Genomic DNA, 13,302 nt, shown 5'->3' with positions numbered 1-13,302 from the left:
TGGTTTTATTGAAACTACGTTTCAGGATTCCACTGATCCCTTCTTCTTCCTCTTCCTTCGTACTATGCTTACTTATTCTTTTAAATTAATTGAAGAACGGTGTTTCCATAAAAACCGAAGCAACAGCCGAAACTGGAGAGAAAATAGCAACTGTAGCCTCCCTTTTGAAACAATTTGTGATGAAAATCCGAAGGTACCGACTGAGGCCTAAAATTTTACACATGTCCTCTACCGTCCTACCAAATTCCATGAGAATCTAAGATGGCCCCTATATCATATCAATCTAAGAGAGTTTAACTTTGAAATATTCTTAATTCCACATGAGATTATCATTTAATCAGAATTCATTTCTGTATTACAAATACTGTAATGGACCAGATAAAAAATGGAATACGATTTTTTTTTTTTATATATTTATTTCACATAAGGCTACATACAATCATTCACAGGAACATACTTTATATTCTCGTTTCCTATTAACCAATTAATGAGCTCTTCACTTCTGGTGTATTCGTTAGTTCTTATGTTGCATCTTTACAAGCTATGAAGTGGACAAAATAATGGAAATACCCACTAGGTGATCTACTCCTTACTCTTTGCTTTTGTAATTTGTATCCAATATTTAATAGCTGTTGCCATTCTTTTTTCATCAGTAATAATATGAATTTGAAGCTTAGTTGGGTTTGCATACTTAAAATTCCTTGGTAAGCATGGAATTATTTCAAGCAAGAGACAAAAAAAAAAAGTAACACACATTTGACCCTACACAATTCCCATAGTGAACTCAAGGTATTTCCAGTCGTAACCATTCTAAGGTAAAAAGTTTATGAATCACTAGAGATTAGTCTGAGGAAAGTTACAGAAGAAAGGAAACATTGGAATGCATTATTATTTGCGTACATAAATAGAATCGATGATTTAACAGGTAATCTTTCTGATGTTTTAGAAATGTCCAAGGCTTTTTGTATATTTTAAAATTTCTTTCGTTGCAATAAAGATACTAAAATATGAAATTGTAAAATGAGAAGTAAAATTTTGGAATATGGTTTGCGAAACCAAAAATCATGAACGTAGTAGCAGGTTGAAATAAATCTTGAGGGTGAGAGAAGATTCCCTTTTTAAACAATGATGGTAACACAGAATTGCATCTAATTTCCTATGCTCCCCACATGGTTTCTGTACTGTTGACACCCCCCCTTGCCACCACTGGTTACAGCTAACAGTTGTGTTTCTATGTGTGTGTGTGGGCTTTTCCTTGTGGTTGCCCAGTGAAGGCAATTCTGGGGCCCACTCAACCTCCTCTCAAATCTGATGGTGTAATGCTGGCTGAAGTTTTGTTCGACACAATTCCTAGTATAATCACAAGGAAGAACATGTAGAATTTTTAACACCTCTACACCTCTTATATGCCTTCATTTCATGGTGCTCCATGCAAGTAAAAAATTGTAACTTCCATTGTTTTGTCCACTTGTAATAATCAGTAGGTTGGTACGCACGCGACAAATTCACATGTCTTTCAATAAATAATACTATTGAAATTATCCTTTCTTATGGTCTTGTGAGAACAGGAGGAATAATTGAGACAATCCCTTAGTTCTGTGTGCCATCTGCCCAGGTCCATGCTGCAAAGAGAAAATATTGTTTGCTAATTACACACAGATGTTAAAATTAAGTTCATTGTTTGTCTGGTTGCTCTGCCTGGATTAAATTTTATATGGTCTCCATAGCTTCCATTCAAAGTTTCAGTGCAATCCGTTGCTTCGAATGGGCTCCAGAGGGCTCTGAGTATGGCAATCCAGTATGTAAGCAGGGGGGACAGGAACTTCCTACCCCTTCAGATATCTGGGGAGAAGTTCATGTAATTCAATTGGAGAAATTACAGTGGAATTTTACATAGGTTGTTCAATACGTTTTACCTCCTGTGCTATAACTTTTTATCGAGTGAGGGAACGAAAGTTTGGAATGTCCTCTTTCAAAGGGTAGCATCACTTTTCGTTCTAGTCCCCACCTGCGTTGATACCCTTCCACCATCGGTTCACTAGTTTCTGCATGCCGTCAGAGAGAACGAGGTTGACTAATGTTTGACATCTGACAAGGGAACTACCTGGTACACACATTTTTTAACCCAAGTTTGTCGTCGATGATGTGATTCACTGTTTCAAGTTATATGCCCAAAATGTCTACGATCTCCCTCTGCTTAATGTGGTGATTACCATGCATCAGTTCATCAGCACTTGCCACCATCTCTCGATTGCATGCAGAGACTGCGATATTTGTGTTTAAAGTGGCCGTGGCTGGGTTGTCGGTGTGTACAGTTTGCACCCATCTCCTTACCACGCTAACGTCAATGCATGCTTCCCTATATATGGTACACATCTGACGGTGGAGTTCAATAGGTGGAACATCTTTCACAGCCAGAAATTCAACCTCAGCATGCTGCTTGAACCGTACGTTCATGTGCGAAATGTTTCAAGCTACTGTTCCGACGTCAGTGGCACTATCTCAAACAGAAAAAATCCTCTGAGAGCAGACATTCCAAATTTTTATTTAAATGTAAAATCATAAACTTCCCTCACTCAATAAAAACGTTATAGGCCAGGAGGCAAAACTTACTGAACAATCCTAATATTATAAATAACATTTCTGTGACTTAATGGGCTGTAAGTTATGCATTGCTACCATGTTCAGCAAAATAACGAGAGAACGTTTCCATCAGATGGGATATGGAAGGGAAATGTTTATAATCGTGACATTCAGGACTGGAAAAATGCCAGGGGTCCCGGGTTCGAATCCCAGCATCATATCGCCACTGATCCTCATCCGCGATTAGCCAAAAGTGACAGAAAAGCAAAGTAAAAGATTCTAAATCAATCCAGTCTTTTGAAATGAACAAAGATGATTTTTTGTGAAAACTTGTTTCATTTCAACCACCACCCCTATTTTGTGAATGGACTCCTCCAGTTATTGCATGCTCACTTACATTGATAGTTCACTAATGCAGATAAATGAAAGTGTATGAACTTGAAAGGAAATTTGTTGATTACCAACCCTGTAGCTTTTCACTTATTTTACAAAGAATTACATGACGTTATGAATAACTTTGTCAGCTTCCTGTCACTTTGCACTAAGTTATGTGTATAGTGTTGCCAATACACTCGCATCATCTGCTTCTGCAGAAGCAAGCACGAAAGCTCTGATGTTCTTTCTGCCTTACAATTATTTTTTTCCATTTGCTTTCATTCACCACTATCTCCAGCACATCCAAACGTCAAGTTCTTCCATGCCAAGAACCTCATGGAACAGTGTTTCTCAACCTCCAGCCTGTGGCCCACTACCGAGTGTCAAGAGGTTCTCATGAAGTTTGCAACTTGTAGCCCAAGGTGGCAACCACTTGGAAAGATGGTATTTCTTTCTGATTAATTGGAATTTTTATGTGTCTGAAATGCAAAATGCAACACTTACCAAGTTAATTTAATGACATTGGCAGAAGATTCCATTAGGTCCAGCAGTTGTCAACTAATTTAAACCACCTTTTGTATTTGTCAACAAGTCTACACATAATCGAACTAATACTCTCTCTAATTATGCCATGATTTATTTATTTATACAGTAAAACCTCATTAATTCAGACTAATGGGGGGATAAGTTGACCAGTTTAACGAAAGTCCGGATTAACTGAAATAACCTAAAAGAACAGTAGAAAGTGCATTAAAACTCCGTTTATAGCAACAAAACACATTTATTATGGTGTATTTAAAGGGCATAGGCCTAAATACACTATACAGTACAGTACAAAGTCTGCGGGAAATAGAATTTCATCGGTGGTTTACTGCCTTTTCTTTGGGAAGTTCTCTTGTTGACTTCTAGCTACATTTAAAGCCTTGCATTCTGCTTTTTTGGGGGCCTTTTGCCTGTTCAGATTAAGCGAAGTTAGGCTTATTGGGGTCCGGATTAATGAGGTTTTACTGTATTAGGTTTAAAGGTTACATAGTAATTAAGGTGTGAAGTATTTATGAGTAAAATTGTTGAGCTCAGGGCATTGACTTTCAAAAAATGAATTTACTGCACCACAAGGTACACGAAGGTTGAGAACCACTGTCCTACAAACACTACAAACAAACGTTCCATGTCCCTCACATATTCCATTTTGAGCCACCTAGTGACAGGAAAGAAACGAAGCCACAGCATACAGAGACCATCGCCCCTTTCAAGAGAGAGGTCAGGTTTGACAACATGGTTGGTTTTACTGATACAGCCCCTGTAATCTGCTCTTTGGGTGCTAACACTACAGTATTATCCCTTTTACTCTATATAAACACCCTCTTTGTAGGACTCGGAGGTTACTGTGTATTTTAATACCTGTTCATTGACATAACATTATAAATGTTACTTGTTTTTGTTGAAAATGATTCTGACAGATTGTAAGTTCACTCTTAATTATACAGAGGTTGTTCGCTTTATATCTGACCATTGTCGATTCGGTGCTGCCACCTGGCGTATCATGCTGGAACTATGGGTCTGCTGGCGGGAGCAGTGTTGTGTCTGACCTTGTAGGTGCGTGAGTGTTGGCAGTGAATGTTATCAAATGGCACCAAAAATCAACCGGTATTGGGAGGGTTATGTAATGGCCCTTTTCCATGCTAAGTTTTCATACGTACGCATTGTGAAACAGTGTCGGGAGAATGGGTTAACACTCGGGGTGACTACTGCGAAAGCTATTGTGGCCCGTTACACACAACAGGCTCTCCTTGCGAAACATTCACCCACGAAAACTACCAGGAGATTGGCGTGCCAAGAAAATCCCCCGACTCAACGTGATATGGCCCACAGATTACACCTCGCACCGTCAACTGTGAACAAAACAATTCGCAAGCGCCTCAGGCCCGTGTACACCACCTTCTACCGCGTCACATTGCCGAACGTAAGACGAACTGCAGGAAACTGTATGAATAGTACCTGGCGGGTTCCAAATGGAAGAAAGTTGTCACAATGGATGAATCATATATCCATCTCACTGCTGGTGGTCACATTCGGGTGATCACATACCGTGACATTGACGGTAAGGGGCGCAGCAACTTTGTTCGTCAGTGCAGGGAAAGTTTCCCTCGTGGCTTTATGGTTGTGACGGGATTCGGATATGAGGGTAAGTTGATGATACGCAAGGTGGACAAAAACATGAAGGTGAATGCCAGATACTTCCAAGACTCCATTCTGACACCTATCTATCGGAGAGACATCCCACAATTGTATGGAATGGATGCGAACCAGGTGATGATCCATATGGACAAGGCTTCGAGTCATACTGCCAGAACAGGAAATGGCAGAGGAATTAGGAATTAGTGTCATTCCGTTTGAAGACATTCCTGTGAAAAGCCCAGATGCCAGTCCAATGGAATTTTGCGTATTTGGACTGTTGAAACGACGTCTTCAACATCGCCGCCCACGCACCCTGGATGGTCTATGGAAAGCTTGCATGGAGGAGTGGAACAGAATTCCCATGCCTATCCTGCGCTGGAGCTTTCTGCAATAGAAAGTGCGATGCCGGGCGATAGTCCACAATGCTGGGGGTCCAATAGAACATGATCGGTGGTGGCGGTGCGGTATCTCTTAAGGTGAGTACCCGTCAAAAATGGTCAGATATAAAGCAAACAACCTCTGTAACTCAATGATCAGCCTACACAGATCACACCCTACTATCTTAGCATCTTGAAATGCAGTATCACAAATTATGGACCAGTTGTATCATTTTTCAGCAATTGGATGTTAAATATTGTTGAAATATTTTATTAAATACTAGCTGATTACACAGCGTTGCCCGGATATATATTTATCCCAATCTTCTATTAGACAGGAAAATAATGAATTCTAACTATAGTGTACAATGTAACTAAATGCCATCGTGAATGTCACCAATTAGCTATGCACCTCCGGAAACTATGGATTTGACACTTGTGTATGTCATTTTTGACAATTTATTTTTCACCTCCTTTCAAACTCCAGCTGATAGGTGATGAACTTGGAGTTGAACGGCATTCGGAGTGTCACTATTCATCTTAGCGACCCCAAAAACTATGGATTCCTTGCTAATATTGGTTGTTTTAGATTATTTTTACATGTCACCTTCTTCCCACCCCCACCCCGAGAGGTGCCAGGCTTGTGTTACCCCCACAGTAATTCTTTCCAGATTGTAAGTCATATGTGTACCAAGTTTGGTTGAAATTGCTCCAGGCTTTCGAGAGTTATGCCGGAACAAACATACATACATATATACACACATACATCTATTTATATACAGGGCGTACCATAAATATATGTCAATACTTGGGGGACATATTCCTCACATGGAGATGATGAAATAATGTTATATGAGCATGGGTCCGGAAATGCGTCATTGACGCGTTAGAGCGCTTTTTCGAAAACGCTGCCTCTGTGTATGAGGCGAAAGCGGTGTAGAGTGGAATGTCGAAAAAGCTGTCAGATGCCACATACCCCACATCTGTACTAGCGGGAAGCATGGTGGGAGACATTGGTGTTGACCCCGGGTGAAATTGGGGGGCGGGGGTTCGAGAAACACATCGCAGTCAGGGTACGCTTTATTGACACGTTACAGTTCGTATGCTACATACTACACAACACCCCATACCAGAACACGTAGTCCGCATGTAATTTAGTAGACGTTCTGGTGAACCCCGGATGAACGTATGTAGGAGGGGAAGGTACAACGTGTCAGTTCGGCGGTTCACCACAAGTGGATTCCCGTGTGATACGATACGTTACGGAATTCTCCAGGGATTCAAGAGCGCATCCGGGAGTGTATGCAACAGCGAGTTGCTGCATGTCTCCGTGCACATGGTGGCCATTTTGAGCATTTCTTGTGAACCTGTTTGTCTGTTCCCTACAGATTTGGTGTGCAGTATTGTGGTATAGGGTGTTGTGTAGTATGTAGCATACAAACTGTAACATGTCAATAAAGCGCTTTCGCCTCATACACAATGTGCAGCGTTTTCGAAAATGCACTCTAACTCGTCAATGACGCATTTCCGGACCCATGTTCATATAACATTTTTTCATCGTCTCCATGTGAGGAATATATAGATTATAAACATTAATTTAATGACTAATGTCTGTGAGAATGTGTCAATGTACATTTCTTTCATCAATTCATACTTCATCCACATAGTTGAGATCAACTATGTATAAAAGCAATATAAAATAACAAAAATTGAAGAAATATTAGCTTAACCTGTGGTGCAATGGCCAGTGAGGGTCGGGGCCTACCTGCCGAGATGGGAGATCATACAACCAGTTACGGGGTGAGGTGTGGTCAGCACGACGAACTCCCAGTCGTTGTTGTAGATTTTCATGACCAGGTTACGCTACTCATTCATAGCTCCCCAATTTCCTCACGATGGTGGGTGGTCACCGGTCCCATACACTATACACAAAATCTCAGGAGAAAATTTGTTAGCTTCTACCCAGGAGAGTAAAGCATGATGCTTTGGACTGCACAGCCACGATGCAGGGCAAAATAAATATTACCTGATTTGTAATTAACTAAGCTAAACTGATTACCCCATTGTGCAGACTTCTATGACAGTGATCAGCGTAACATGCTATTAAGCCAAAAGTCCCATGTTAAAATCCTGGGAAAAGCATGAATCTAATTATTGTGTTTGTCCGTCATCCATTTCATCATTCATCTTCATTGTCATGATTATCCCAATAGGCACAAAAGCAATGTAAAATAACCACAGTAGCAGGGCACTACTTGAATTTGATAATGATTCTCTTATTGATGTGATTTTTGTTATTTAGCATTGCATTTTTGCCACTTTTGGCTAATTGCGAGGATGATGATGATTGATTAAATTGATGGAGGGACACTCACAAAGAACACCTATGTCCAGGTTGAGATTCGAACTCAAGATTCCTGGCATCATGGCACACTGTGATAACCACACTACTATGGAGCTTGGCTCTTAGTAATTCATGCTGATACATTTAGTTGAAAATTGAACAATTTTTAATAATGGAAAGTAAATATTTCATTGAAACTATACAGGGTGTCTCAAAAGTAGCACAAACTGACACAGGTGAAAGTACACGATAATAGAATCAAAGAAGTCTAACTAAACATAGGTCTGCAAACGAGCAGTTTTCGAGATAATCGCGAATGTGTGATTACAAGCTCCCACTGACTTCATTGTTTGTAAACGTCCTCCTAGTTGGTAAAATGCTTTCAAACACCCCCGGTTCATTTCGGAATTGCTCACAAGCATGTACAATTATCTGTACTGATTGTAGCCATCCTGTTTGATTACAACGTCAACTCTCGGAAATGTTCTGTTTTGTAAACAAAGAGCAAATCTCGTTACGTGCAAGGAGTAAAGCACTCGGTGCTTACAAAATGCAATCAGTGACAGCTTCTAACCACACATTTGCACACATTATTAGCATTTTACCAACTAGGATGATGTTTACAAACAATGTGGTCAGTGGCAGCTTGTAACCACACATTCGCAATTATCTTGAAAATGGCTCGTTGCGAACCCATGTTTAGTGAGGCTTTTATGCTTCCATTATCGTGTACTTTCACCTGTGTCAGTTTGCGCTATTACTTATGAAACACCCTGTATTAATCTGCAAATTTAAAGAAAAATATTCATAGATTTACGTTTTATTGGTAATCTTTCCATTTTCAATATTTACATTGCTTTTCTACCTCCTGGGTTTATCACAATGTTGAGAATGATTAAATAGATGATAGGACACACACAATGGAACATGTGTATCTTATCCATGGTTTGAACATAGGCTCTTGGCTCTACCATGAAGGTCAGTGGGTTTGAGGTAATTGTAGTAAAAATAGTTGTCTGTAATCGTGAAAGTTACTTTTACAGCACAAAATTTGTGCCGAATTAATTAAAATTGGAAGTTTTTACATAATTCCTAGGATATTTGTATGACTAACTGAAATTGCTGATTATTATCAATTTGCGTAATACATGGAATAACTGAACACTGGAAAATATCACTCAGTGTTTCTATTTTTAAATTATTTTTATTTTTCACTCCTTTTTTACCTCTTTTGGCTAAATTTTCGTGATGAGGATGAAATTAATAAAGGGCAACTCACAAAGGATCATCCATGCTCAGACTGGGTGTCAAGGCCAAAACTTTCAGATCAAAAATCAGCCACTCAATGCCATTTGCTAACAAAATAGAAGGTTGTTATCTGTGATCAAATTCAAACCATTACTTTCCAATGCTGATACCACTGGTGTTGGTCTTTTTACATACACACATTTATACACAAAACTCGTGCATCACCAATACATGGTGTACCATAATTCCCCCCGAGATTTCTGAAGTTGGTTGCTCAGAGGTCAACCCACCCGTGTGGATGAGAGTAGGTCAGTGAAAACAGCATATATGAAAGTGTTTACCACACTTTACAAATGTTCCACATGTCCTCCCTTGGTGACTCTACAGACGTAAATTGAGCAGGTAGGCTGGAGCCATCACCTGAGACTGTGGACCGCATGCAAGCAAGATTACAAGTCACCAAGGGAGAACATATCGATCATTTGTAAGGTGGACTTAAAACTTGGATATTTACTCCCTTCCCTGACATGCTCTCATCCTCACGGGTGAGGTGGCCTCTGAGCAACCAACTTCTGAAATCCCTGTATTGTTCTGAACCCATCATGCAGTTAACAAGTGACTGGACAATGGCATGTGATTGCTGGAGTCTGGTCTCCACTAATTTAATGCACGGCCATGAAATTAGGTGTTTGGCAGAAGTTGATGCTGTTGCCACGTCGGAAAACAACCCCGTGTGTTTGGAGGATTAAGAGAATGAAAGGTCTTGTTGTAGAGTTGGTCTTCATGATCCATGCGATACAAGCTGACTGTATTTGCTCGAAAGGTCAGGTGAGAGGTCAGTCTGTCAACGCAGCCCGGTTGACGTTGCCACACAGTGCACGGGAACCAGCAACTTTTGTCCCGCTCTCACTTTGCTTTTCCCACATGTGGCACCAGCGCAATTCTGTTGGGCTGCCTATTTTCATGGCTGTGCGTTTAACTGTACAAACCCCTTTGAATTACCACCCTTTACCAATGCACTCTCACCATACTCAATTCACCACATTCATTTTAATACATAGAGGGTAGGATAGGTAGTGCTGTTAAGATGTATTTACAGTCACAAAATTGCGTGCAGCATTTTTAATATTTTTATTTTATTTTAATCATTAAATACATATGCAAATGCTTATATTTATATACATATATTTACTTTAAACAAAGATTATTCATAATGATAGTGAGTTCTTGCATGTTTACATTGTACGGTCAAATAGAATGTAAGTGTACAAAGTTGGTAATGTAATATAGTAATAAACGATATTTTATTACACACACTTACATTGTAATGCTGCTATACAAACTTCTTTTTACCTGGTGTGTATTTCCTTCTTCCTTCCATATGTGTGTTCACAATTTAGTTGTATATGCACAAACACAATTATAATGACATCAATTCATTTGCAACTGCAAATATAGAAAATAATATTTATGTTGTTTCATGCCAGCCTGGTAAAAGGAAATTTAACCATGAACTTCTGTAAGGAAATGAGTGCTTGAACAAAAATTAGTGGAATTGATCACTGTATTTTTTTCTTGTAATGTGTGATAGCTAGAATAATAACCATGCACGTAAGTTCAGTAAATTTTACAAACTATTTACATTGGTCATATTACTACAGACCATGAAGTGAAAGAAATTCAGTCACACAGCACCAAATGAAAAAAGCTTTATTTTTTTTATTTTTAAATATAAACTTTTGTCAGAAAAGTTACCGGATTAATTTTTAATTCTCAAATTATGATATTGAGAAACAAGAATTGGTTTTTATTCAGTCACCTGATATGTGTTATGAACATGCATGTCCTTGGAAGTGATCAGAATAGCCTCCACCAGGTGGCAGGCCTGCAGCTATCAACATGCTGTTTGTCAAGTTTGCTCGTTTAGTTAAGGTCACTAGACATCCTATATTAGCTCCAATTTTTCGAGTCTGTCTCGATTTTTTTTAACATAACATGGGATGCCAAAATGTCTCATTTTTGTAACAATGACTTATCAGCATAGAATTACTGAACAATGCACCTTCCCTACCATTACTCTGAACTATGGCATTGTTGGGTAGAAATTATTTCACTTTTCAATGTCAACAATGTGCCATATTCCAATTTTCTTAAAATATTGGAGTTTCTTCTCTGTTTACTTGAATGGAAGTTCTTCACTGAATGAGTGTTTTTGTACCTGAATGGTTTGTGGACAAGTGACAAGAATGCTCTTTCATTACAAAGTTTAAAAGCTATGTTGATTAATAAGGTGAACTTTAATCACACATGTGTAAACTTTTACAAAATGTTTTTTGAAAAGAAGGGTGTACTGAAGAAGATCCCATTCATTGGCAAAATATCAATGAATTACTTCTATTTCGTAAAGACTCCTTGGTTGGAGTGCAGTACATATCGCTATGTTATGTAAGGAATTTATTAGGTTTCAAACATAAGTATTTATTATGAAATAGTTTTGTATTGAAATGTGTACATTTTGCCAAGTAGTTTTATCCTGTTTTTCTTCAGGTAAAAAAAGGTAAAGTGCTCTCCTGTGCTTAGCACCATGCCATGAAGGCATATAAGGGATGTGGGGGTAACGCCCCACACTTTCTTGATCTGGTCATGAGTGGGAGTAATGTGATCAGCATCACACCCCTGACTGCCTTTACCCCCCCCCCCCCCCCCAGGGTTTCCCCCAGGTACCCATGTCATTCAACACTGGGTGGTTGCCGGGTCGGCTTCCAAATTTAGAAAAGTTCCCGGATTTGAACCGGCTGGGGATCAAACTCGGGACCTTCAGCATGGTAGTCAGACGCATTACCGACTGAGCCACTGCGGTCACTGTTTCCTTCAGGACAAAATGAAAAATGTCCCATTTTGTTGTTTTAAAACGCTGGTCACATTCGTGTTAATCTATGGAAAACACCTGCGGAAACATGGCACATGATGCAGCAAGCCTATGGTGACCAGGCATTATTGAGAGGCTGTGTATCTGAATGGCACAAGAGGTTTCAGTGGATGGCGATCCACGATCAGGCCGGCCTTCAGCGGCACATGAATTTCTGCCTCAAGGACAAATGATGAACCATAACTTTACATTGAGGTAATCCATTTGCATGAGGCAATTCTGCACCATTGACCTGACTGACTTGTGGGCATATGGGTGATAATTCCTTTTGCATAATAATGCAAGGCCCCATACTGCTGTATCAGTACAGGACTGTCTGGCCAAACATCGTATCCCTGTTCTTCCACATCCTCCATATTTGCCCAATCTGTCACCATGTGATTTCTTTATGTTTTCCGTGTGGAAATTCTGCTGAAGGGGAAGTGACATCAGGATATTCCAGCAATCCAAAAGGGTGTGACAGATATGCTGAGAAGAATCTCAGAAAAGGCTTTCTCTGCTTGCTTCCAAGACCTCCAGAAAAGCAGGCAGCTGTGTATAGAAAGCGGAGGGGCTACTTTGATGGGACCAAGGATCATTAGTTGGTGAGTTGAATATATTATTTTTTATCTCGGTCCTGGAACTTTTCTGACAAGTGTTATATAATATTTTTAAGGTGATATTCTTGAAAATGTACTTGCAAATGTAATCACATTTCCATGTCTGAAGTGTTTAATTTACATCAAGTAATAAGTCTTCATAACATTTTTACATAAAATTAATGTTCCTGTCAACTAGGAAATAAACTGGAGAACAAAACCCTGTCACCAAACAAGATGTTGAAGGATTCTCATTTTAATTCTGTTTGCTAAGTCAAGCACTGGGTGAAATGTCTTCGGTCCACCCCCTCCAAAAAAAAAAGAGGTGAACAACTGGCAATGTTCCCTATTTCACTCGTTTCAGCATTCTTTCACAGTAACATTTCTGCTAGCACTCTCCCCGGTTGACAGGGACATTAGTTCATTAAGCTGGACTCTGCATTTCATTTACAAGAAAGAACTTTTCGATATAATATACAAGTAACTATATACATATTTTTTGTTGAATTTGTATCATGAGTCATACATATTCTTCAGCTTCTATTGCAAATAAATATAAAGTATCATTCCCATTGCTTGAAACTTTATGCAGTTTTGTAGTATTGTTTCTTCAAGCTTACACTGATTTCTTCTTCCTGAAGTATTTAAGAGCAAAACTTTAATTAGTGTCTATTGTAGAAAATTGTTTCA

The 13,302-nt window shown here is 39.3% G+C and overlaps 2 protein-coding genes across 2 annotated transcripts in view; one reads left to right on the top strand and one right to left on the bottom strand.

Annotated features, from left to right (window-relative positions):
- crok (crooked) overlaps positions 1 to 13,302 on the top strand; it is a 272,768-nt gene that overhangs the window by 49,967 nt on the left and 209,499 nt on the right. The window lies entirely within an intron of this gene.
- The window catches only part of LOC146003684 (uncharacterized), a 33,537-nt gene continuing 20,809 nt past the window's right edge, over positions 575 to 13,302 (bottom strand). Inside the window, exon 3 of the mRNA XM_083142045.1 lies at positions 575 to 1,622. Within this exon, the coding sequence (XP_082998171.1) occupies positions 1,591 to 1,622 (32 nt within the window). The 3' untranslated portion in view covers positions 575 to 1,590. The remainder of the gene's footprint in view (positions 1,623 to 13,302) is intronic.

Source organism: Lepisma saccharinum, chromosome 20 (genome assembly GCF_977018435.1).
Source record: "Lepisma saccharinum chromosome 20, izLepSacc3.1, whole genome shotgun sequence".
NCBI lineage: Eukaryota > Metazoa > Arthropoda > Insecta > Zygentoma > Lepismatidae > Lepisma > Lepisma saccharinum.
Note: the sequence above shows the minus strand (reverse complement) of the source record. Positions and strands in the feature narration are given on the sequence as shown.